We start from the raw sequence: 26,994 nt of genomic DNA, 5'->3' as shown, positions 1-26,994 counted from the left end.
CCTTTTCCCGAATAGAACATGGAAGGTATTACTTTGAAAATTAAGTGCTTACATATGAAAACATTAAGAAAACAGATTCCAATCTTGTATTTTAGTGTATATATTTGCATTATTTGGCCATATTACTATACTGTATTTTTTTGCTTTTGTATAATATTTAAATTGGTTTGTTAATAGTTTGAATCTTGGCAAAGCATTAATGCACTTTATAATTTCCTGTGGTAAAGTACACTTCATTTAGCACTCTGTTTGCTTAACCCCATTTTAAAGGAGTCGATGAAGAGCAATAACCAAGCAAGAGCAGTATCGTGAGTAGCATCACACGCTGGTTGTTCCAGGAATCCTTTTGTTCCCCCTGATTTTCCGGAACAAAATCAGAGGGCAGGTAATAACAGTTTGGGCATAAAAATGAAATGCTATTAAAACTTTCCATTTGAGTCGTGGGTTTTATTGTATTTCCTATTGTATTTCTAAATTTAAATAGGAAAAAAATAAAACTGTATTTACAGTGAAAATGTGATTTGGGAGGATGTCTGGCCAAGAGGCTGGTATGGAAAGTAGAGAATATACTTTTTCCAACATCTTCCAGAGCTGTGGTTTCCTAAGGAATTAAGGCTTTTTTTCCTAATATTTTGACTTCTTACTTGGTACCAGGATTAAATATAACTTGGATTAGAAATTGTCTGTCTTTTTGCAGTTGACTGTGATTTTTCCTCTGGTTTTCTTATTATAAAAAAAAAAGGTCTCCAGACCTTAAATTCAACATGACGTAAGCTCTAACACTTAGTGGCAAAGTAAAATGTTGCTTTCTTCACTTGACTGATTTTTCCCTCCCTCCCCCTTCATTGTATAATCTGAGAAGTTCTCTTAAATCTAAGCTTGAATCATTTTTGGATCTGATTGCTAAAGTGTCTAAATTATAAACTGCTCTATTTCTCAAATGCCAGAAGCTTCTTGAATATAGTAAGGAAATCAAAATTAGAATAAATACTCCAGGTGCATGTGATGTACTCTCCCAACTGCTTCAAACAGTGTTCCTCAATCAGTAGGTGCTCAGTTAATACTATTGAATGATTAATCGAACAGTGAGCAAGACTTCATGCTTACGAGGTTCACTCTGAGACGTGCACTCTCCATCCATCCCTCTAGATGGTAAGCTCCTTGTGGGTAGAAAATCTCTCAATTCTGTTTATACTCTACCCAAGTGCTTAGCACACAGTAAGTGCTCAATAATTACCATTGATTGATCCCAGTCCTTTGGCCTCGGTCAAGTGGGATTACTATTATTACATTAAATGCTTTCTGTGTGTCAAGCACTGTTCTAAGAGCTGGGGTAGATGCAAGTTATTCAGGTCAGACACAGTCCCAGGCCTGCATAGGGTTCACAATCCAAGTGATCAAAGATGAAAATGAAATGTAGATTCACTGGAGCATTCTTTTGAGTGCCTCCTCCCATCAGTGACAACTGAAGAAAACCAAATTGTATTAAGGTTGAAAGAGTTGGTAGCATTACAAAAATTGGGCCTGTATTGGCCGTGTGAAAGGTTGGGCTGTTATCCAGGTGATTTGCTTTAGATTAGACAAGCCCATATATATCAATGAGACTCTCAAGGCAAATTTTTCAGATTGCAGGATCCGTTTTACTTAGCAATGTATAATTGTAACTGGAAACATTCAGGGAACAGGAGAGGAATTCAATAGGTTCAGAAAAGTTGGAAGACTTTTGAGCAAATCAGAGATAATTTTTTGAAGTTTTGAAGTTAGGGATGTCGGGAAGAGTTAAGTTTGAAGTTATAGCAAGAATTGAAAGAGTAATGGGTGTTGTGGGTCACAATAGGATCGTTCTGTGCTGTTCCCCTCATCTTCCTTCGAAAATCCACCTTGCCTATTGCATCAGCCTCCTGGCTTTATCCCCATCTCCTGGTGTTTTTTCCCCTCTCTCCAGGCCATTCTGCAAATGTCTTACCCCACATACTTCCTAAAATTTGGAGTCCTGGTAGTATAAGGAAAGTCTCATCAGTGCTAAGTATGGCATGCTATGTGAATGTTAATACATTCCTTATACATTATCTTTTTTGCCATAACCTTAATCCCAAGAGAATATTTTTGTCAAGATTTCCAAGTAATAGAGTTCTGCAATTAAAGAAGAAATTTAACTGAAAGAACAATTTTAAAAATACGGATCTGATGAAAAACTTAATTCAACAGTACATTTAGAAGGCCAAGGTTATTACATTTGCACTGGATGGAGACTGTTCATCTTTCTTTGAGTTATTAGATTGCATTTCATTTGCATCTGAATTGACTTTGGGCTTCAGGTTGGTTTGTGTCCTCGTTCAACACACTTGCAATAGATCAAATTCAAAATAATATCTGGTCCTTTACAAAAGATGTGTTTTAATATCCTGGCTCTTCTTTTTAATATCCTGTAACAAACTATTTTTCTTTTCCAGACAGATGTTCTTCTAGTATTTGTCAGGTTAAGATGTTCACAACCATTTTAGTGAAGTAGAGAGGGGGCATAAGAGAGTGTCTTATGCACCTAAGTGTTTCTGGTTTATGTAATCCCATTATTAATAATAATGTTGGTATTCGTTAAGCGCTTACTATGTGCAGAGCACTGTTCTAAGCGCTGGGGTAGATACGGGTAATTGGGTTGTCCCACGTGAGGCTCACAATCTTAATCCCCATTTTACAGATGAGGGAACTCAGGCACAGAGAAGTGAAGTGACTTGCCCACAGTCACACAGCTAATTGGAAAAGCTGGGATTTGAACCCATGACCTCTGACTCACAAGCCTGGGCTCTTTCCACTGAGCCACGCTGCATTAACCCTATTAAGAATCCTGAGCAATGTCAGTGGCAAAAACTCTACTATGCCAATGGAGAAGCAGCGTGGCTCAGTGGAAAGAGCACGGGCTTTGGAGTCAGGGTTCATGAGTTCAAATCCGAGCTCTGCCACTTGTCGGCTGTGTGACTGTGGGCAAGTCACTGAACTTCTCTGTGCCTCAGTTCCCTCATCTGTAAAATGGGGATTAAGACTGTGAGCCCCACGTGGGACAACCTGATTCCCCTATGTCTACCCCAGCGCTTAGAACAGTGCTCGGCACATAGTAAGCGCTTAACAAATACCAACATTATTATATGTAGGTGACCCTGTTTCACTTGGGGTCCTAGGCTTGCTTTTTTGCTTAACCTGCCTTTTGACAGTCCTCTCCTTCTCCACCCCCCCCCCACTCCCCAAGACCTCTCCCTAGCAGCTATCTCCAGCCCTGATTATACACTAAGTATAATGTATAAAGTTGAAAGTTGAGCATAATAGAGTCCATTTCAATATTAACATGTGTTGTCTTAATTTCTTCTGATGAAGGTAGCATGTCGCTTAGCTGCAGTGTTCAGTTGTGAAGACTCATGAATAAGTTGGGAAGACTTTGAGGAGACTTTGTGTACTCTCAGCAAATATCCAGTGCCCACAGAATGCAAAGCTCTGCATCAGGCAAAATGGAGGTGTACATATTTTAATTAGACAAGCTTTGTTATTAGACAGCAAGAAGTAATTTCTGTTGGTGTAATTTCTTACAAAATAGCCTGGGGACTCTGGGTGAGGAGCCAGTGTTTGGCAAGCCCTGGAGCATGGGGCGTTGCATGCCCCCATCCAAATGCTGTTTTGCTTTACCTGCCTTTTGGCCAAGTCTACTGGCTTTTTTCCCCCCGACCCTTATTGTATTTGTTAAACGCTTACTGTGAGTCAAGCACTTTTGTAAGAACTGGGTTAGATACAAGTTAATCCGGTGGGACGTAGTCCCTGTCTCACCTGGGGTCACAGGAGAGAGAACAGTTACTGAATCCTCATTTTACAGGAAGGGAAACTGAGGCACAGAGCGGTTCAGTGACTTTCCCCAGATTACACAGCAGACAAATGGTGGAGCCAGGATTAGAACTCAGGTCCTCTGGCTCGCAGGGCTGTGCTTTAATAATAATAATTATGGCATTTGTTTAAGCGCAGTGTGCCAAGCACTGTACTAAGTGCTGGGGTGGATACAAGCAAATCAGGTTGGACACAGTCCCTGTCCCATGTGGGGCTCACAATCTCAATCCCCATTTTACAGATAAGGTAACTGAGGCACAGAAAAATAAAGTGACCTGCCCAGGGTCACACAGCTGACAACTAGCGGAGCTGGGATTAGAACCCATGACCCTTCTCCCAGGCCTGTGCTCTATCCATTAGGCCACGCTGCTTCCCAACTGGCCGTTGTTAACCTAACCTACACTGCCCCTCAGATTACCTATATTGATGTGGCTCCCTCGGACAGTGGCGAGGTGGGCAGATAGCCCCCTTCTCCTGGAATCCCACCATCTCGGCTTCACCATTCATTCAATCAATAGTATTTATTGAGCGCTTACTATGTGCAGAGCACTGTACTAAGCGCTTGGAATGTACAAATCGGCAACAGATAGAGACAGTCCCTCCCCTTTGACGGGCCTACAGTCTAAAGGGGGGACACAGGCAGACAAGAACAGTGGCAATAAATAGAGTCAAGGGGAAGAACATCTCATAAAAACAATGGCAAATAAATAGAATCAGGGTGATGTACACCACTGGTCCCTCTTCTGCTCCATGGCTGGCTGCCCATCCTGCCCGATGGCCACCCGCAGGGTCTAAACCAGGGCAGAATAGTAGCTGGACAGGGTGGGGGAAAGATAGCAGTAGTCCCTTTCCAGCCCTCCTCCTTTGCCCCGCAGCTGTTGCAGTCCCAGGTCTGGCTGCCATAATTAAGTAGACTTAAAAAGCAGCATGAGGGCAGTGGGGAAGGAGGTGATACTGATTTGGGGGTGGTGGGGGTTGCGGGGGGGAGTGGCAGGGATATCGGTTTTAAACTTTCCCTCCCTTCTCTCTCTACTGTGCTTTTTAAGAGTGTCAAGTTGGCTGGAGCTGGAGAGTCAAAGGGATGGAGAGAGGGCAGAGTTACCGGATTGCCAAGTGGAGAAGCAGCATGGCCTAGTGGATAGAGCACAGGCCTGGCAGTCAGAAGGACTTTAGTTTCTAATCCTGGCTCCGCCACTTGTCAACTGCTTGACCTGGTGCAAGTCACTTAACTACTCTGGGCCTCAGTTACCACATCTGTAAAATGGAGGTTGAGACTGAGCCCTATGTGGGTCAGGGATTGTGTCCAACCTGATTAGCTTTTGTGTACCTCGGTGCTTAGTTCAGTGCCTGGTACATAGTAAGCTCTTAAATACCGTAAAACGAAAAGGTGGAACAAAATGACTTCTGATTGATTAAGATAACTGAACTACCTTTAATAGCAGCCAAAGTTATCTTTCACCCCTATTGCTCTTGAGCATCTCTTAGCTGCCAAATAACATTCTCCCAGGTATCTTAGGCTTCTGACTTGCATATCAATCAGTTGTACTTAGTAAGCATTTACTGCATACCAGCATATTACTAAGTGCTTGGGAGAATATAGCACAACAATATAACAGGCACATTCTCTGCCCACAGTGAGCTTACAGCCTAGAGGGGGAGACAGGCATTAATATAAATAAATTACTGATATGTACATAAGTACTGTGAGGCTGGGATGGGAGGGAGGTTAAATAAATAAATAAAAAACTATAAGCCCGGTGTGGGCTGGGATTGTCCCTTTATTGCTGAATTGTACTTTCCAAACGCTTACTACAGTGCTCTGCACACAGTAAGCACTCAATAAATATGATTGAATGAATGAGTGAATAAAGGGAGCAAGTCAGGGCGATGCAGAAGGGATTGGGGAAAAGAGGAAATGAGGGTTTAGTTAGGGAAGGCCTCTTGGAGGAGATGAACCTTCAAAAGAGCTTGAAAGTGGGGAGGTTGAAGGTCCGTTGAGTATAAAAATTTCCAAACTCCCAAACTTGGGGAGTGCTTGGATTGCATCCCAGCTGCTAAAGTGGTAAATATTCAAAGAGGAACTATATGACTTTCAGAACATCTAAGACAAGATTTTACTGAAAAATTTTTTAAAAATAAAAGGAGAAAAAAACATTAGCTGTTTTGGCTTTGAAATAGTGCATCTCCAGCAACACCTAAACAACCTTGAATCAGTTTAAAAACTCTCAATTCTCAGTTAATAATCTTTAGATTGAGAAGCAGGTGGCTTAACAGAACACAGGCCTGGGTGTTAGAGGACCTCCTTTTTAATTTCAGCTCTGCTACTTGCCTCTTGTGGGAAGTTTACCTAATTCCTACTTGCCTCAGTTTTCTCATCTGCAAAATGGGGATTCAGTGCTTGTTCTCTCACTTATACTTTAAGCTCCATTGTAGGAGAAGGGACTGTATCTAACCTGATTGTCTTATTTCTGCACCAGTGCTTAGTAAAATGTTTGGCACAGAGTAAGCACTTAACAAATACCACGATTGCTATTATTCTTATTTACAAATCAGTCAGTGGTATTTATTGAGCACTTACTATGTGCAGAGTACTGTACTAAGTGCTTGGGAGAGTAAAATATGACAGTTGGTAGACACATTCCCTGATAAGATACAGATGGAAGAACTAGGCACCGGACCTTAATGGTAAAGCAAATATTAAGATGAATATAACTTTCTGGGGCTTATTCTTGTGAAGAGGAGTTACAACAGCTAGAATCAACTGTGCTCTATCAAGTCGGAAGCTTTTATTTATTTTAAATGTAAAATGTCCAGTAATTTTCAGTTGACATGTATAGCTTCCTAATACTCTATGCATTTCATAAATTATGGAAATTTTGTCAGGATGTATTGTATTTTTTGCAGTCACCTTTTATGCTTTGCTAGAGCATGAATTTTTATTTTGTTTGGTAACAAGAGTGACTTTTTCCTGTTTCGAAATAGTAACAAACATAAAACAAAAAAGAATTTGTCCAAAGATACCTGAAAGAATCAAACACCTGCTGACAAAAAGTGGAGTTATCTTTAGAATCAAATGAAACGGGCATTGGTAACTGTGTGCGGAGTAAGTTTTTAGGATCTTCCAATTTTAAAAGTGATCCTTAAAAATAGAGGCATTTATAACCATTCAAAAAGATACATGGTTCCAGATGCATTTTTGAAAGGAATTTTCCATTTCTTTTTTTTTTTTTTTTGACCCAATTCTGAATAGGGGGAAGTTAGTGTTTAAGTGCGAAGCAAATGTTAGGAATGCAGAAAAGACAAATGTTTTTTAAGTTAAATATCTCTAGTCCTACTCCAGGAACTTCTATGTCAAGAGTGGCCAAGCTGCAGCTCGAGAGCCACATGCAGCTGTTCTCCATGTGCTGCCCGGCTTACACACATGTGCCGTTGTATTTATGATTTCTCCACAGCAGCCCACTGCTCAAGCCCTTTGGGAGGTGGGGGTGCCCCTAGTTCCTCCCCCAGATATTTCCTGCTTGCTGCCTGCCCAAACACCTCCTCTCTTCATTCCTCACTGCCAGCCCCCCATCCCCCCTCCTCCAGGACCCCTCCTTGCCATTCAGGTGACTCTCCTTCTAGGCCATATTATGTTTTTGGTGTGGGGCATTTGGCTCCCATGGCTTCAATTGCCACCTTTTTGCAGATGATTCCCAAATTTTTCCTCTCCAGCCCTGACCTCTCTCCTTCCCTGCAATCTCACGTTTTCCCCTGCCTACCTGGATGTCCTGCCGACTCCTCAGACTAAAACGTCCAAAACAGAACTCATCTTCCTCACCCAAATGTGGTCCTCCCGACCGCTGTAGAAAATACCACCATCCTTCATTATTTCACAAGCTGTAACCTTGGCATTATCCTCAACTCATCTTTCTCATACAACCCAAATATTCTATTCTGTCACCAAATCCTGTTGGTCGTACTTCACATCACTAAAATCCACCCTTTTCTCTCGATCCGGGCTGCTACTCTGCCGAGCCAGGCACTAATATTCTGGTTTGACTCTGCATCTACCTTTTCATTGACCTCCCTCCTGCCTCTCCCCACTCTAGTCTGTATTTCACTCAGCTGCCAGGATCATGTTTCAAAAAAAAAAAAAAAAGTTTTTTTAAAAAAGTTCACTCCACATCTGCCCCCTCCTCAAGAACCTCAAGTAGTTGCCCAACCACCTCTGTATCAAACAGAAACTCCTAACCGTCAGTTTTAAGGCACTCAGTCAACTTGCCCCCCTCCTACCGCACCTCAGTGACCTCCTACTAAAGCCCAGCCCACACACTTTGCTCACCGTGTCCCTCTCTTATCTGTCTATCTAGCCACTGACCTGTTTCCCACATTCTCCCTCTGGCCTGGAACTCCCCGCTCCCGCTCATATACCAGACCACCGCTCTCTCCATCTTCAAAGCCTTATTAAGGTCACATCTCCTCCATCGCCTTCTCCGATTAAGCCCTCTTTTCCCTGGTTCCTGCTCCCCTTTGCATCACCTAGGCACTAGGCACTTAAAGGGCGCTTTATACCCTTTAAGCACTTGATATTCACCCCACCCTCAGCCCCACAACACTTAAGTATATATCTAATTTAGTTATATTAATGTCTGTCTCCCCCTCCTAGACTGTAAGTTTGTTGTGGGCAGGGAACGTGTCTACCAACTTGGTTCTACTGTACTCTTCCAAGCACTTAGTTCAGTGCTCTGCACACAGTAAGCGCTCAATAAATGCCATTGATTGATTTTTTCAGTTATGAGGCATGGCCACCCCAGCTATTAATCCTCATTAACGGGTGGTTTAGAGGCTTTCCCAACCCTCAGCCTTGTTTCTTCTCTCCCACCCCCACCCACCACCTTGCTGCCAAACTGGGGGCCTTGAATCAGTCTGGAGAGCCCATGAGGAGTGACAGTAGGGTGAGGGGAGCAACAGCAAGTTTAGGACCTGCAGTTTGCAACTGTCAGAAAGATTCCCAGGCTACTCAAGATAAAGAACTGTGTGCAAATCTCCGTGCTGAATTGGCCAATAAGGCAGACTTCGTTAGTGCCGTTACAAAACCCAAATTCTGCAAAGTAAATATCAGATTTGCCTCTACAGATGTAGGCCCTGGGACATCTTGCTTCTGTATTTGAATTGTTGCATTTGATTAAAGGTTGTTGGTTATTTTGGTCATATGAACCCATCAGTCATTTCTAACACTTATAAACTGATTTTTGTTGTTGTTCCCTTAATGACACTAGGACTGAGTAAACATGATGAGGCTTTTTTTTTCCCTCCAGCAATGCTACACAGCAGACATCCTGAGATGACCTGCACTTAAACCACAAAAATTGTAAATATATTTGAACTAATGTGTAATTTAACCTGCAAATGGGAAAATGTCCATCTAAATTGGCAGGTCATTTAAGTTTACTAAACCTTTTTTTACATATTTACAGAGGATAAAAATCCCCTAATGCACTGCCTAAGAGCTCATTTGAACTCATGTTTTGGTCCTAATATGTTCCATCTTAACCATATCTGCCCAAGTTGAATCCCAAATCAATAATGTCATTTTCTTCTGCATCTTGCATGCTAATTTCTCAGGCATCATGTGTGGTACTTTCTCAGGCATCGTGTGTGGCAATATCCTTTCTCTTCTAAATCTGCATGTTTCTCTGTTTCCTCTCACACCAAATTCCAATTTCCAGCCAAAGACTTATTTTTTGACTGTTTTGTCCACTTCACTCTACATTAAAAACTCCCTATGAACAGGAAATGATGACTATTTATATTTCCCTCAAACTCTTACTTATGTATATTAAATAATATATATATAAAGAATTCCTTATTCTTTTTCAAATATAGTCTGTTCACTCTTTCTCTCTCTCCATATGTAAATATATACACATATGGAGAGAGAGAGAGAGTGTGAACGTAGACTATATATGCACTATATATGCACTCAAATACCAAGACTACTAATTCCTGCTTTTTCTGGCCCTTCCATAGATTCTCAACATTTTTGTTATTGCACCTCCTCTCTGGTTCCATTCCTTCTTAAAAATTCTCCAAAATCAGTCTTTGAGGAAAGCTTGCCACATTAATCCTATCTTGCTCCAGTCACTCTGTCATTCCAGTATTCCATAGAATTTATAGGTAAGGCTAAATTATGTCTTCACATATTTGTATTCTTTAGTTTGTAGGTATTTTTCCATGGATGCTCCACAACTTCTGTTGATGGACATATGGTGTGCATGGATGCAATGTGTTGATAACACATGGAATCTATTGTAAATAAGGCACTTGGGTTCATACCCCTTTAGGCACTTAGCCAATCAATCAGTGATATTGATCACTGTGTGCAAAGCTTGTTTTCCACCTCTGTTATATTGTACTCTCCCAATTGCTTACACTTGGGAGAGTACAATATAACAGAGGTGGTAACATGTTCCTTGACCACAAGAAGCTTACAGTCTTGGGGGTGGGCGGGTGGTTAGGGAAGCTCTTCATTACTTTGCTACTCAGCCCACCCCGATAGCACTATTTTATTCTCTGCTGCTTCCCTTATTAGAAATTTCTTTTAATGCTGGTATCCCCCACTTGGTGTAAGCTCCCTAAGGGCAGTGCTAATAATAATATTGGCATTTAAGTGCTTACTATGTGCCGAGCACTGTTCTAAGAACTGGGGTAGATACAGGGTAATCAGGCTGTCCCATGTGAGGCTCACAGTCTTAATCCCCATTTTACAGATGAGGTAACTGAGGCACCAAGAAGTTAAGTGACTTGCCCAAAGTCACACAGCTGACAGGTGGCGGAGCCGGGATTAGAACCCATGACTTCTGACTCCTAAGCCCGGGCTCTTTCCACTGAGCCACACTGGTTCTCATCATGTATCATGTCTATGAACTCTGTTGTACTACATTATTCCAAGCCCTTGATGCCCAGTAAGTGCTCAGTAGATACCACTAATTGATAGTGTTTAAGCACCATCGGAGGAATGTCGGTGCTTCAAGCTCGTTGAATAGGATGAAATCTCGTAGGCGAAAGTAAAACGTCCTAATCTATTATGTCGGCTAACCTGTTTAATTTATAAAGGACCAAATCTTCCTGGTCGAGTGAAATTTTTTAGGGACGTTGAACTCTAGTTCAGCCCTTGGCGGCTTGGTTTAAGCCACTAATCGGCATTTAAAATGTCAGGATTCTTTTAACCGTTGAAATGCTTAGGGAAAAGGAAGATGGACAGTAATGTGTTTTAGGTGTGCAAAGTAAGTAGTTTCACTACATCATCCTATATTGTAGTTGAATATACTACAGTCACTGTTTTACGTGGTCATCCCATTTCTAAATGTGAGTCTACTATGGCCAGTAGAAGAAGGCTTGTACCAAAATACCAGAATTGAGGTTAAGAAGCCTAGGAAAAGAGAAACATGAAATGATGAGCATCTGGTAGAATGGTTAGAGGTTAGGGTGCAAAAGAGGGAAGAGTAGTAGAGAGGGAAAGCTAAGTCAGGAAGAAGTACGATCTGGGCATGTCACTCCCCTTCTTAAACAACTCCAGTGGTTGCCTATCAACCTCCGCTCCAAACAAAAACTCCTCACTCTAGGCTTCAAGGCTCTCCATCACCTTGCCCCTTCCTACCTCTCCTCCCTTCTCTCTTTCTACCGCCCACCCCGCACGCTCCGCTCCTCCGCCGCCCACCTCCTCACCGTCCCTCGGTCTCGCCTATCCCGCCGTCGACCCCTGGGTCACGTCCTCCCGCGGTCCTGGAACGCCCTCCTCACCTCCGCCAAACTGATTCTCTTTCCCTCTTCAAAACCCTACTTAAAAATCACCTCCTCCAAGAGGCGTTCCCAGCCTGAGCTCCTCTTCCCCCTCTACTCCCTCTGCCATCCCCCCTTTACCTCTCCGCAGCTAAACCCTCATTTTCCCCTTTTCCCTCTGCTCCTCCACCTCTCCCTTTCCATCGCCACAGCACTGTACTCGTCCGCTCAACTGTATATATTTTCGTTACCCTATTTATTTTGTTAATGAATTGTACATCGCCTCGATTCTATTTAGTTGCCATTGTTTTTACGAGATGTTCTTCCCCTTGACGCTGTTTAGTGCCATTGTTCTCGTCTGTCCGTCTCCCCCGATTAGACTGCAAGCCCGTCAAACGGCAGGGACTGTCTCTATCTGTTGCCGACTTGTTCATCCCAAGCGCTTAGTACAGTGCTCTGCACATAGTAAGCGCTCAATAAATACTATTGAATGAAAGAAGTGGAAGTACAGGAGTCAAGGCAGCCTTAAGGCTGAAAAGGTCGAGAGGAAAACAAGAAGCACAAGTTGTGAGTAATTCCAACAGTAAGCAGTTTAGTGAAGGGCAGCATTTCATTTACCACCTTTAAATAAAGTTTGTAGCTTCTGTTTTCCTTACTACATCCATTAATTGTATCTTTTGAGTGCTTACAGTGCAGACCACTGTACTTAGGAGGTGGGGAGAATACAACAGGGTTGGTAGACACGTTCCCTGGTCGTGGCAAGCTCAGAGTCTAGAGGGGGAGACAGACATTAATGTAAATAAATAATTTACACATAAGTGCTGAGGACTGAAGGTGGGGTGAATACCAGTAGCCCAAAAGGTATAGATCCAGGTGCACAGATGACACAGAAAGGACAGGGAGTCAGAAATAAGAGGGCGTAGTCGGGGAAGGCCTCTTGGAGGAGATGTGCCCTTACTAGAATGATTTAAACACTCAACTCCACCTGGACATTTTATTTTTGACATTGCCAATGAAAATATTTAATGTAGTAGTCCTCAACCAGGGTCATAGTAGAATGAGCTCTTTCCAAGTTGTCATCACTATTTGTCATAATGCTCTTGCTCTTTAATGTTGTTCAAGGAGGTTTTTTTTAAAACCTGGGAGCTGAGTATGTAAAGTTTTACTGGTCTTATACAGGACCAGAGTAATGGATTGACCATCATATATGCTAAATGGAAAATGAGTTCATGGTTTGGGACAGGCGTCTATGAAATGATTATCCACTGGGGAAAAAAGCCAGTCACTTCTGTATTCAGAGCATAAAGTTGTAAATGACATGGAGACATTTATTTCTTTAAATGATGCCTCTAGTCTTAAGTGCTCTTCATTATGAATTTCATTCACGTAGAGAACTTTGGCACAATGGTATTTGACTAATTTGAAAACAAAATCTTCTAGTTGGGCAGAATATGAAGGCAGGTGATTATATTTTTGCTGATTACGATCTTTCTGAAAGAGGGGGCCAGGAAAATCCATCTTTTTTTTTTTTTTCATTTTGCATCTCAGCAAATCAAGGGCAACACTTAGATCTCATGACAGTTAAAGATGAGGCAGGTTTCTAAGGCAAGTTGTATAATCTTCGTCCATTTAATCATAGACTAGATGACCTCTCTTGTGCAGGTTAGCTTAGTTCTACCGTGAAGCAGGGGCTGGGGACTGGATTGTCCCTCGAGGAACTTCCTGATTTGGGGATTCAATTAAAATTAATTTTTACTCTTGCTCCATTTCTTGGAGGATAATTTCATTTATAAACACTTATGACTTTCAGTAATTGCAGTTGTTATGACATCCCTACGTCCTCAGAGGAACATTTTAAATTTCTGTACAAGGCTGCAGCTTTCTCATTTTTCTTGGTGTGTGCTAGGCTTTTATTTTAACATGACTAATTGTTACAGATAAATGACCGAGGGAAAGAAGATTGTGTAAAAGAGTCCTGAAGTCATTTAGGACTTATTTCACGTTGATTAAATGTTGAGGTACTTTCTCCTTTCCTAATTTAATACATCTGCTCAAAACTGGAGCAACAACCACTTCACTCTTTTCCACATACTCATATTTAAATAAGATTTAGGTGCCAGATATGGTGGCATTTATATCTTGAAGGGAGGTGGGGAGGAGAAGGAGGGAAGGGAAATATATTTTTAACGGTGACGGAGGCTAGTGATATTTTTCTGGGCATAAGGAGAGGGGGAAAAAACTCAGGTTGGAGTGTTGCCTTATTTTTTTTAAGATGCCATTTCAGTAGAAATGCACTTTTCCGGAACCCAAGAGATATATTTAAGAGGCAGAGGTGACAGGGTATTGTAGTGACTAAATGTGCTTTATTAGGCAGAGATAGCAGTTTGAAACACTATGATAGATTTCGAGTATCTTGCATTTGGACCTATTTACTAATATTTCTCCTGTGCAGGGGCAAAGGGTACATTTGCCAATTGAAGGCCTTACCCAGTGTTTTTTTGGGGGGAGAGGGTGGGGGGGAGTATGTGTTTTCGTCATTCCCACCTTGACCAAACAATTCTGCTAATTCTGTTTTACCCCCCAAAGTGCTTAGTACAATTCTCGGTACATAAGTGCTCAATAAATGCCATTGATTGGCAAGACATTTATTGGGATTTCATTGACCTTGACTTTAGCTTTATTTTGTACTGTACTAGGGAAAGAGAGAGGAGAAGGCAAAAGGAAAACAGTGCCAGGTGCCACTAACATTAAACATAATGGAACAAAGAACAGCCTTTTTATGAGGCTGGGATTGCAGATTTTACATTGGCTCTTTAGCCACACAGACACTCGGGTGAACTTGGTAGTGAATGGAATCTTCTTTTAAATCAAAGCCAACTAAATAGACTGTAGAATAATGTGCTTCCCAGAATGTCTTGCAGAGAGTAAAGCAGTTGCTCTAGTGAGTTGTGGAATACCTTGGATGCTATTTAAAAATAATAGCATGATCTCTTTAATAGTGATGATTGTGATATCCATTAAGCACTTACTATGTGCCAAGCACTGTACTAAGTGTTGGGGTAGGTTACAAGTCAGGTTGGGCACAGTCCCTGACCCACATGGACCTCCCAGTCTATGGGGGAGGGAGAACAGTTATTGAATCCCCACTTTACAGATGAGGAAACTGAGGCACAGAAAAGTGATGTGACTTGCCCAAGGTCACAGAACAGGCAAGGGGCAGAGCTGGGTTTAGAACCCAGGTCCTCTGACTATCAGGCCCAGTTCTTTCCAATAGGCCACAATGCTTCATTTACATTTAATCATTTCTTCATCAGTACCTTTTGTATGCCTTTTATGATGAATTTCCAGAGTTGCTAAGTCAAGTGATATATCATATATATATATATATATATATATATATATGTGTGTGTGTGTGTCATGATGCTCTAAAATTTATATTAAATATGTGGTATTTGTTGCCCCAGATTATTAAAATGCAGTTATAAATTGGACCTTTTATTCTCTTATTTTATGGCACAGATATGGGTTTTTTTTAAAGAGGGACACAGTGCATTGTTAGTATTTGAAACTCCAGATATGTATTATGAAATGCACAGATGATACAAAACCAAGGACAATCATTGGAGGCAGTGTAGCCTAGGGGAAAGAACTCTGGCCGGGGAGTCAGGACTAGGGTTTTAATTCCAGCTTGGCCACTTTTCTGCTGAATGACCCTGGACAAATTGCTTAACTTTTCTCTGCCTCAGTTTCCTCTTCTGTTAAATGAGGATTCAGTGCCTGTTGTCCCTTTTATTTAGACTGTGAACCCCATGTGGGACCTGATTGTCCTCTATTCATTCATTCGTATTTATTGAGCACTTACTATGTGCCGAGCACTGTTCTAAGCTCTTGGAATGTACAATTCGGCAACAATCCCTACCCAACAGCAGGCTCAAAGTCTAAATCTACCCCAGTGCTAAGTACAGTACTTGATACATAAGCACTTAACAACTACAATAATAATAATAATGATGAAATTAAATTATGCACATGCATTGCACTTTATAAATAACTCTAGCACATGAGAAAACACTGTACATAATGTACGTACTGAACTCTGACTGATTTTCATGTTTGTATTACATAAGTGACATTTGGTTCAATTAAAAGGTTTGCAGCAGTTATTTTCTTATTTTAAAAAGCATACGTTAGAGAAAAGAAGGATGCTTCTGTTGCTACAAGCATTTCAGAAAAATAAATCCAATATTCAGCGTTCTAAAATGAATGCGACGGTGGACGGTTCATAGATCCCTCCATCAGTCAATCAGTGTGGTATTTATTGAGCGCTTACTGTGGGCAGAGCAATGTACTGAGTGCTTGGGAGAGTAAAATACAACAGAATTAGCAGACACGGTGCCCATAATGAGCTTATAGCCTACATATTCCGAACCTTTTGCTGTAGGTGCTCCTGAGCAGCAGAATGGCCAGGAAAGTAGAGAAGGAAGAAGCCAAGTACCTAGGTGTTGTGCAGATTTAATAATCCACTTCTGATTTAAGCAGTGAATACGGTTAGAATGATGGTGTTGCTTCTGTATAAATGAGTGACAGTACTAACTCTAAGAATCCCAACACAATCTTATGAAAGCTCAACTGAAAGGTCATTCAAACTCGATAGAGGATGTTCCTGCCCTCAGTTTGTACTGAATCATATAACTGTGTGTTTGTGTACGTGTGTGTTGTGTGCACGCCTGTAGTTGGAAAAAAAAAACTTCAAAAGCCTTCACCTGTTATCAATTGATTAGTCACCTGCCACACAGTGCAGAATTTGTTTTGGTAGAAAGACGTCTACAGGCTTTAATTAGATTTATTTTACATTTAGAGAATTACACGTATTACAAATAAACCATTGAACATGGCTTACGCATTGCTTCTTCTCATGAAATTTTTTGAGCTGTATTTTCAGCATTGCAGGAATATAGTCTAGAGCTGTGAATAATTCCTTTGGGGTTGCTTGGTGGCTGCAGGCCAATTTAAGTATAAGTTGGCTTTATTTTAAAGTCAACTTTATCCATTACTTTTGGGGGGGGCTGGGGAAGGAGGGGGCTTGCAAGAGATTTCTTCATTAAAAATGAGCATACATAACACTCCTTTCAGCTAGAATTTTGGAGTTCAGCCAATAATATGTACGCACAGCGGCTGTAACAGTTGAAAAATTCAGTCTCGAAAGCATGGGGAACATTAGGATTTTTAAGACCTCAATAGGTCTAGAGTAAATATCAGTCGATAAAAAGTGCTGCTCTTTGTATCCAGGCCTTCCTAGCACTCTGTTAGAATTCAGCATACTTAATGTGTAATTACTCAGGAATTAATAGTAATGAAGGGTTCTTTAAAATATTTTGAGAAATGTATTTCTGGAAATTCGTGGACATGTCCTCGCAAGTATGTAGTTACCAATTTGTCATGCAAATGTTTGCACATAACTGCTTATGGAAAAATAGGCATTCCATTGCTTCAGTTGCTACATTTGTAATGTTGCTGGCATATTCTCTGCACGTTTTGATGGCTATTGGGGGGAAAAAATGCTAACGTGTTCTGTATCCAATTACATTCACGGCTTCATCTCGTACGATGGAGGGAGAGGAGGGGAAGACAAATGACAGTCTTTTTTTTTTACTAATGGGAGGTTGTATCCTTGTGCCAGTTTTTTCCTTAACTTTGACTGTGACATTTAAATAAAAAAACCATTTTAGAGAGCCAGTTTTTGAAGGAGCCTTGCCTATTAAAATAATAGTAACACTGGTATTTAGCACTTACTGTGTGTTAACCACTGGGCTAGGTGCGAGATAGGGCACACAGTCTAGAAGTACTTGGATGGAAACAAAAATATTATGAAACTTTTTTTTAAATTTATTTTTTTATTTTTTGTGGTATTTGTTAAGCACGTACAATGTAGCAGCCACCACACTAAGCCCCGGGCTAGATGCAAGATGATCAGGTCAGATTCAGTCCCTGTCCCACGTGAGGATCACAGTCTTTATCCCCATTTTAAATATGCGGTGATTGAGGCACAGAGAAGTGAAGTGACTTGCCCAAGGTCACATAGCAGATGAGGGTTGGAGCTGGGATTAGAACCCAGGTCCTCTGACTCCCAGGCCTGTCATCTTTTCCACTAGGCCATGCTGCTTCTCTTCTGAAACATAGGTTCTCTGGAATCTATAATGTGAATGCATCTAAGAATGATTTTGTTTTCTAGCACCTCCTGGGGAATTGGGTTTAATTCTAAATTAGAGTTCCATCAGAATTTCCTCTATAAATTTTCCCCTTAGGTTAAGTCATCGGTTTCAAATTGGGATTGGGAGCGTGGTTTTTGGCTTGGGTAAGGTGTGTTTTATTGAGCCATAGCTGGTCTTTTAAAAAGAGCCCAAACCCTACTTCTCAAGAATTTGTAGGTAGGTAAGGGGGATCATTCACTCATACCTGGATAGTAGAAATAAGGGGAACATTCACTCATACTTGGATAGTAGAAATTTACTCTTTTGGCAATCATGGTTTTCGTTTCAGGAAGTGAAAATATCATCATGAAGCATCTGTTAGTTAATTGCCCCAAATTCTAGTCTGTGGTGGATTGGGTGAGCTGTGTTCTAAACCTGAAGCGCCCAGTTCTTCTACGCACTGTTGTGTGCCAGAGAGACTGAGCAGTGACTTGACTCTTCATGCCGGGTAAGGGGCATAAGCCTAATTAGAAACGAAGGACAGAGGAAGAATCTTCCCCTCCACAAATTCGGTTGGGGTGGCATGTTGTTCACTGCATCCTCCGACAGTGGTGCACAGAGATATTTTGGTAATTACGATTAATGTGTCATTTACTATATGTCAAAGCACTGTGCTAAGTGCTGGGTAAATGCAAGATCAGATATAGCCCGGTACACCCACCTTGGACTCAGTCTCAAAGAGAACAGCAGATGCCTTTTACCCTTGTTTTAAAGAGGAACAAATTGAAGCCAGGGGAGGTTAAGTGCCTTGCCCAAGATCAGTGGCAGAGCGAGGGCCAGAACCCAAGTCTCTGGACTCCCAGTACACAATCTTTCTTCCCGGTCGCACTGCCTAAATTGGTCCTTCTAATCTGATCTGAACTGTGCAGAAAATAATTGGTTCCATTTTTCGTGAATTAATTCCTAAAGCATGTTCTGTGCTTTGTCAAACTAAACCATTTGTTCATGTGCTCAAGAGTTTCATAAATAAAATCAGGCTGGTTCTGAACGACCACAATTCTCAATCAGTCGGTGGTATTTATTGAGTGCTTACTATGTGCAGAGCACTGTACTAAGCACTTAGTATAAACAGAACGGTAGACATGTTCCCAGTCATAAAACCTTAGTCTAGTGGGAGAGCTGGAGCTACAGAGACATGGCCTGCCCTGATTGCTGACACAGCCCAGGACCTGAAAGTCCCGTCTGACATTTCAGATTCCTAATTTGGCCCTCCCTCGCCTGTCTTCCCCTGAACCCCCTCATTTAAAAACAAAGAAAAAAAAGTGACATGGCACCAGCCCCAGCCAGGAAAGGAGAGAAGAGGGGGTGCAAGGATAGTACCAGCTGCACTCGGGAATTAGTGGAGCTCCTGGGGACTAAGCAAGGGACCAGGGGGATAGGGATGAGTGCCAAAGAGCACCAAGGCAACCCGGTCAAACCAAGCTCAGGGCTGGACCCAGATGTCTGACCATTGGGCTTTGGGAGGCGGGAAATACCCCAGGGCCAGGAGATGAGCTGAGGAGATAAGGGGTGGGGAGGGGGCCGAAATGGATGGGCACGGGATCCAAAACGTCTCCAAGAATAATAGAAGGGAAGGGGTTTGGGAAAGGGAAGCGATGGGTAGCGATCTCCAGTGTACCGTGCAATTAGCTGGAGGGCTCAGCCACATATCAGGTATAGGAAAATGAATTCATTAAAGTCTACGAGAAAATACGTCCCGAGTAGAATGGTTCACATCCCTCCCACATTTTCAAAGGTCATAATGAATAGAAATCCTTGTGTGTGCCACTTTATGTTCTCTGGTCTGAAGGCCTTGATGTAGCTGAAATAAGAGGATTCGATTATCGTGGATGTCTTGTTGTTGTTTTTTTTCAAGGTATATGTGAAGCACACTTACTGGTGCCAGGCACTGTACTAAGCGCTGTGCTTCGTGGCAATGTTTATTTAAATATTTGATGTCTTGAGCAAAAACCTTGGTGTCATTTTTGATTTCTCTCTGACTTGGACCTCACGTTTTTTCCTCCATAATATCTTTCTCCAGTGCATCTTATCTTGTAGACTGTAAGGTTGTGGTCAGGGAATGTCTGTTCATTGTTATGTTGTACTAAGTGCTTGGAAGAGTACTGTGCTCTGCGCACAATAAGTGCCCAATAAATACAGTTGAATGAATCTGTCCCTCTCCACTCAGACCACCACAGTTCAAGCTGTCATTCATTGTCGTATTTGAGCGCTTACGGTGTGCAGAGCAGTGCACTAAGTGCTTGGGAGAGTACAATACAACAAGAGAGACATTCTCGTCATCGTCTCCCAACTAGACGACCTCATTAGCCTCCTTACTGGTCACCTTCTCCCCGCTGCCCGGGCAGACTGCTAAAACGTCGTTCTTAGATCCATCACTCTGCTCCTCAGAAACCTCTGACTATCCTCTTCCTCCCACATCAGTCAGAGGCTCTTGACTGTTGGCTTCTAGGTTCTCCACCAGCTCTCCCTTTTGTACGTAACCACGCGCTCTCCTCACCCACTAAACCCCAGTTAATACTCTTCAATCCTCCCAAACCAACCTTCCTAGAATGCCAGAGTCTCCGACCCGTTGCTCAAGCCCTTCTCTCTGCGAGGAATTCCTTCCCTCTCTAAGTGTGCCAAATCACTTCTCTCCCTTTCCTCAAAACCTTCCTGAAAATCCACCTCCTCCAGAAGGATTTCCATCTCCTCAGGTTGTTTCATCCCCAGCATTTTCCTATAAATGTATTGATTTATGTAATCTGTTTATGTAATTATTCAGTTTTTTTCCACTCTTCTGGCGTTACCGGTTGTAGTTGCATTTTTCCTACTGTGTGCAATTTTTGTCTGTCTGCCTCCATTAAAAACTCTTTGATTTAGAATATGTGACTTTGTTTAGTGCCATTTAGGATAGTGTAGTGTTTGAAAGAATAGCACCTCTTACTCTCATTTAATTTTTCTACCAGACTCTTTCTTATTCAGTCTTTTGTGCCACTATTTGACATTAATTGTCAACATTCCAAAGAAAAACTACAAATTGGAGACCAGAGAATGTCATCAATCAATCAATGTGCAGAGCATTGTTCAAGCGCTTGGAAAAGTGCAATACAAGAGAATTAGCAAACACATTCCCTGCCCATAACAAGTTTACAGTTATCTTTTAGACTGTGAGCCCGTCGTTGGGCAGGGATTATCTCTATCTGTTGCCGAATTGTACATTCCAAGTGCTTAGTACAGTGCTCTGCACACAGTAAGCACTCAATAAATACGATTGAATGAATCCGTGTATCCATCGTTCATTTTTTAAATGTGCTTAGTTCCAGAGGCCCTTGAAATGTTTACATATTTAATCTAGTGGCAGAAATGTTCAGTTCTTCTAAAACAATCAAAGGAATTTAGACCATTCCTTCACATTTGTTCTCTGAGCTCTTTACTCTGATTTTGCACATATCCCTGGCAGACAGATGAAGATTTTTCTTTTTTCCTATGAATTGTGTGTCCCAGCTTTTCCATTGCTTATGCTAGTTCTGTAAATCCATTTGTTTGGCAGGAAGTATGTCTGTTAGAACACCCAGCACAGGGTAGGGGGTGCGTGCATGAGTCGGGCTGGCCCGGAACCAAACCCCGGGGGACTGGGGAACGGGCTCGGACAGACTGAACAGCTCACTTGTCCTTCTTCCTTCTCCTGCTGTCTGGAACCCAGGGCCGACAAAGTAGTCATGGGTGGGGAGTAGGGTCCTCAGGAAGGGGGTTGAGGGAATTTTAAGTGTTGTGTTTTGTGCCAACACTTCTGAACAAAAGACATTTAAATGTTTGTTTATCTTTCCCAGTGAGTGGTCAGCTGGCTGGACCACTTTGCATGATGCAAACAGCAGAATCCCTCTTGGCCTTTTAAAAATGTGTCACACTGGCAGAACTTTTCAGGAAGCATCGTTGGGGTGGGCCAGACGCTGTCTTTTCCATCTTGGGCTTGGGCTTGCGGGGAACCGGTGGAGGGGGGAGGGGATGGGATCTGGTGGATTCCCAAACTCTGGCTCCGGGCACAGTTTGAAAGAACGGGGCCACTCAGAAGCTTGATAGACCCAGATCGTAATGCTGACCCAAGTCGTCCTTAAATTTCATTGAGGTAAAGGAGTCCATGCTTCCATCTCCGCCTCTGCAGCCCTTCCATCGCGATCCCCATGGGATCCTGGATTCCAATTTCCTTCCTAGACTTCAGAGCCCCCTTGCGCGGATGGGGATTAAATCGAGGGCGGAGCTGTAGCGATAGTACTTTTGAGGCTCTTACTTTGTGCAGAGTACTGTGCAAAGAACCAAGAGAAGATACACAGGTGGGAAAACGTGGTTCCTGAAGAGTTCCCCGTCTCTACCCCAGGTCTCTGCGGGGGTTGATGGCAGGCAGAGATGGAAAGTGGAATTCCTCTTGGTGCGTGGGGCAGCAGCAGGGTCACAGTCAGCACACACACACACACACACACACACACAAAACACTTCAGGTCATGTTCAGAATCCTGCCCCAAGCGCTCAGTATAGTGGTCCGCGCACCACAAGTGCTCAATAAATACCATTGTTCAATTGTCTCCCAAAATGGGTTTGGGGGAGCATGCACCCCTCCCTTCTCTTCCTTCCTCCTCCCCAGTCCGCCAGTTCACAGTGACCCAAGGTGCAAGAAGGAGTCCGTGCACCCCGGCTCTAGGCCAAGACCCTTCCATTTATAAAAGCACCTGGAAAAACTTTGTCCAGAAATCCACTGTAGACCGAAAAACTACAATACCAGTCATCGCAGCGGCCCGTTATTCAAATGGGATTGCCAGGGCAGAACAAAAGCGATCCCAAATTCAGAGTCGAGTTTTTTCGTCAGTTTACAATGAGTAATCCTCTTAATCCTCTGAATAGCATCTGGTAAACTCCAGCCCAGTCCTTTAACGCATCCCAGCTGATTCAGGGAGGGCGCTCTGCCCCTCACTCGGAAGGAGCGTAGTAGGTGGGTGAAGTAACGCCAAGAGTAGGCCGGCGTTAGCAGCTCTCCGATGGTGAAAGAGTAATTTGTCTGTGCTTTGTTTACTAGATGCAGCAGCTGTTTTATGAGAACTACGAACAGAACAAGAAGGGTTACATCCGGGACCTGCATAACAGCAAAATACACCGAGCCATCACCTTACATCCGAACAAAAACCCCCCATACCAATATAGACTTCACAGCTACTTGCTGAGTCGCAAGATAGCAGAGTTACGTCATCGAACCATCCAGCTCCACCGAGAGATCGTCCTGATGAGCAAATACAGCAACACCGAAATTCACAAGGACGATCTCCAGTTAGGGATTCCACCGTCCTTTATGCGCTTTCAACCCCGCCAGCGGGAGGAGATTTTGGAGTGGGAGTTCCTCACCGGAAAGTACTTGTACTCCGCCGCTGAGGGCCAGCCTCCTCGGAGAGGGATGGACTCCTCCCAGAAGGAGGCCTTGGACGATATCGTGATGCAAGTGATGGAAATGATCAACGCCAACGCTAAGACCCGAGGGCGCATCATTGATTTCAAAGAGATACAGTACGGCTATCGCAGGGTCAATCCTATGTACGGGGCTGAGTACATACTGGACTTACTACTCCTGTACAAAAAACACAAAGGGAAGAAAATGACGGTCCCTGTGAGAAGGCACGCCTACCTGCAGCAGACCTTCAGCAAGATCCAGTTCATGGAGCACGAAGAGATGGATGCCAAAGAGTTGGCCAATAAAATCAACCAAGAATCCGGGTCCCTGTCTTTCCTCTCCAACTCCCTGAAGATGTTTGTGCCCTTCCAGCTCCCCGGATCCAAGAGCGAGCACAAAGAACCCAAAGATAAGAAGATCAACATCTTGATCCCCCTCTCTGGCCGTTTCGACATGTTTGTCAGGTTCATGGGGAACTTCGAGAAGACCTGTCTCATTCCCAATCAGAATGTGCGGCTGGTGGTCCTCCTCTTCAATTCTGACTCGAACCCTGACAAGGCCAAGCAAGTTGAATTGATGAGAGAGTATCACGTCAAGTATCCTAAAGCTGACATGCAGATTTTGCCCGTTTCCGGAGAATTCTCGAGAGCCCTTGCCCTGGAAGTTGGATCGTCCCAATTCAACAATGAATCTCTGCTCTTCTTCTGTGATGTGGACCTGGTGTTCACTGCAGAGTTTCTGCAACGATGTAGGGCCAATACAGTTTTAGGCCAACAGATCTATTTTCCCATTATCTTTAGCCAGTATGATCCAAAGATTGTTTACAGTGGGAAAGTTCCCAGCGACAACCATTTTGCCTTCACTCAAAAAACAGGCTTCTGGAGAAACTATGGGTTCGGCATCACGTGTATTTATAAGGGAGACCTCGTTCGAGCAGGCGGTTTTGATGTGTCCATCCAAGGCTGGGGCCTTGAGGATGTAGATCTTTTCAACAAAGTTGTCCAAGCTGGTTTAAAGACTTTTAGAAGCCAAGAAGTTGGAGTAGTGCATGTTCACCACCCTGTCTTCTGCGATCCCAATCTCGACCCCAAACAGTATAAAATGTGCTTGGGGTCCAAAGCGTCGACTTACGGGTCAACTCAACAGTTGGCTGAAATCTGGCTTGAGAAAAATGACCCAAGTTATGGGAAAAGCAGCAATAATAATGGCTCAGTGAGGACAGCCTAATAATGTCCAGCTCTGCTGGAGAAGACTTTTTTTAATTATCTAATTTATTTTTAAAGTTTTTTTATATTGATAGGTCATTTTTGAAGTCCACACAAGGATCTATTTTAGAAATGATTTTCTTATCAAGAACTCCTCGAAGAATGAGCTTTTTTGAACAACAACAAAAAAAATGTGATCGTTATTTGCCTTTGAAGATAACATCTTGCTGAACATTAATGTAGCAGACCTGGATTATCATGATGACTTGAAATAGAACTTTATGAGGAACAAAAGACTTTTTTTTTTTTTTAACTTTTCATTCCAATCTTCTTTGTCTTTGTTATGGTCCTGTAGAAGAGAACCTGACCATTCAAACGAAGAATTATTGTAACAAAAACACTGTACGCTTGGTAAATATTCTGTTGACTGTTATCATTGCACAGCTTCTCCCTATTTTAGCTCTTTTTCTTCCTTTCATTTGCATTTTCTTTTTTTGAACGAAAGCCATGTTGTGTTCCAATTTAAAACAAAAAAAAAAGAAAAACAAAAGAAGTGCAACAGTACTAATGTTTCTCGTTTTCAGACCTACTTTGGTTGTTCCACCCAGCTGACCATTCAGCTCACTGGGATCCGGTAAACTTTAGGGGGAAAAGAGGGAAGCGCCTTGTGTTCTCCAGTTCCTTCGCAAAGTAATTTGTCTTATACTGATCCTAAGCAGATCACAAATTCCATGGAGGTTATGTCCTCTTTTACTAATCCCCCTGTTTCAGACTAAAGAGTTAAATGTACATTTTTAGAATGACACAACAAAATAATTGCTGTGTTTAAAGAAAAGTAAAATAAAAAGTTCCCTTCCTAATTAGGCATTGGGGAAAAAAAATAAAGGCTTCTCTAACTGATTGCATTCATCTTCTCCAATCTCTGTTATGTTGGAAGTGATGATTTCCTTCTCTGATGACTAGCTTGTTTATTTTCTGTATCTGATATACCTTTAATTTATTATCCATTGTTTAGATTCCTGTCCTCTTCTTGGATACCTGTTAGTCATTAATATTTATGTATATTAGGAGTATAAGCTCACTGTTAAAATAGTGTATGTCTTATTTGCAGTAAACTGATCTCCAAAGATTTGTTTTTGAAAGTTATTTTTTCCCCCGGATTTCTGTATGGTCGGTGGATTTTTTTTGTTGTTGTTAATCTTAACATTTTTGGTGCTCATAGAATTAATGGGGGAAGAAAACTGAATTGGACCTATTCATAGTTTGGATCTAGCAAAGGTTAAAATATTGAAAAACATTGCTTTAATGTGCCTTAATGCTAGTTTAAAAAAATCTCTTTAGATGTCAGACAGTGATAAAAATTGCCATTATAAATACACTCATTGAGATTTATCTACCTGTAAATAGCCTCTAGCTCAGATTAAAAAAAAAAAAAGAAAAAGTAGTGAATGGTATTTTTCTATTGTACTTTTCAACAATATTTTGTCTCATTCTTAATTCCACTCAAGAATATTCTCTCGCTTTGGGAGGAGGGAAGGTTAAATACTTGATTTTTAGGCCTTTAAAATTTGTGACCTTCACAATTTCTGTACCTTTCACTACTTAATGTTCTTGTTATTATTATTATTATTATTTAAGCGCTTACTATATACCAGGCACTGTTTTAAGTGCTGGGGTAGATAAAAAAAATAATGGGGTTTGACACAGTCTTTGTCCCACACAGCACTCAAAGTTGTAATCTCCACCTTACAAATGAGGTAACCAAGGCACTGAGAAGTTGTCACTTGATCAAAGAAGGTTGCACAGCAGACAGATGGCATAGTAGAAATTAGAACCCAGGTCCTCTAACTCCCAGGCCCATGCTCGTTTCACTACACAATGTTGCTTTTCACTAGACCTAATCTGTAGAGATTAAAAGCAGAGTTCCTCAGAGCAATCTCTGAACCCTCTGTGTTAACTGGACTTTGCAATAGATCATTTTAGAGAATATATTCAACAATGAATGAATCCCTTATACTACAACATGAGACTGTCAGTATCCAGCTAAGCTTATGAGTAAATCTTAATAGCAGAAATAATCTTTAATGGCAATTTTTAATCTGTATTCAAAATTCTCTAGAGTGAAACACAACCTTTATCATACTGCTATACATCTACTTTAAACAAGAATTAAAGTTTCTCAACTCTGTCTTTATTATGTAGTTGAAAAGCTGAGGAAAAATTGTAATTGGATTTGGGGGTGGGTAAATGGGATCTTTTGTGTTTTTAAGTGGTGTTTACTAATCAGTGCTACTGAATTTTATCGTGAGCCTCAGAAGGTATTGTTAAATTAAGTTGCTTATTTAATTGCTAGAATATTGAACACCTAACTATATGTGAAGGGGGGCTCAAAAAAAAAAAATCCTCTCAACAGGTACTTCAAGACTCTCAATGCCCAGAGTCGAAAATTTGATCAACCTTTGGTAACTGACCTAAGAAATGATGGGTGTCTTACGTG

At 41.9% G+C, this 26,994-nt stretch overlaps 1 protein-coding gene across 1 annotated transcript in view; it reads left to right on the top strand.

Annotated features, from left to right (window-relative positions):
• CHSY1 (chondroitin sulfate synthase 1) overlaps positions 1-25,626 on the top strand; it is a 96,515-nt gene extending 70,889 nt beyond the window's left edge. Inside the window, exon 3 of the mRNA XM_029065660.2 lies at positions 22,927-25,626. Coding sequence (XP_028921493.1) covers positions 22,927-24,519 — 1,593 coding nt within the window. The 3' untranslated portion in view covers positions 24,520-25,626. The remainder of the gene's footprint in view (positions 1-22,926) is intronic.
• Positions 25,627-26,994: the final 1,368 nt, after the last annotated feature.

Source organism: Ornithorhynchus anatinus, chromosome 5 (assembly GCF_004115215.2).
Source record: "Ornithorhynchus anatinus isolate Pmale09 chromosome 5, mOrnAna1.pri.v4, whole genome shotgun sequence".
NCBI classification, from domain to species: Eukaryota; Metazoa; Chordata; class Mammalia; order Monotremata; family Ornithorhynchidae; genus Ornithorhynchus; species Ornithorhynchus anatinus.
This window is presented reverse-complemented; position numbering and strand designations above follow the sequence as displayed.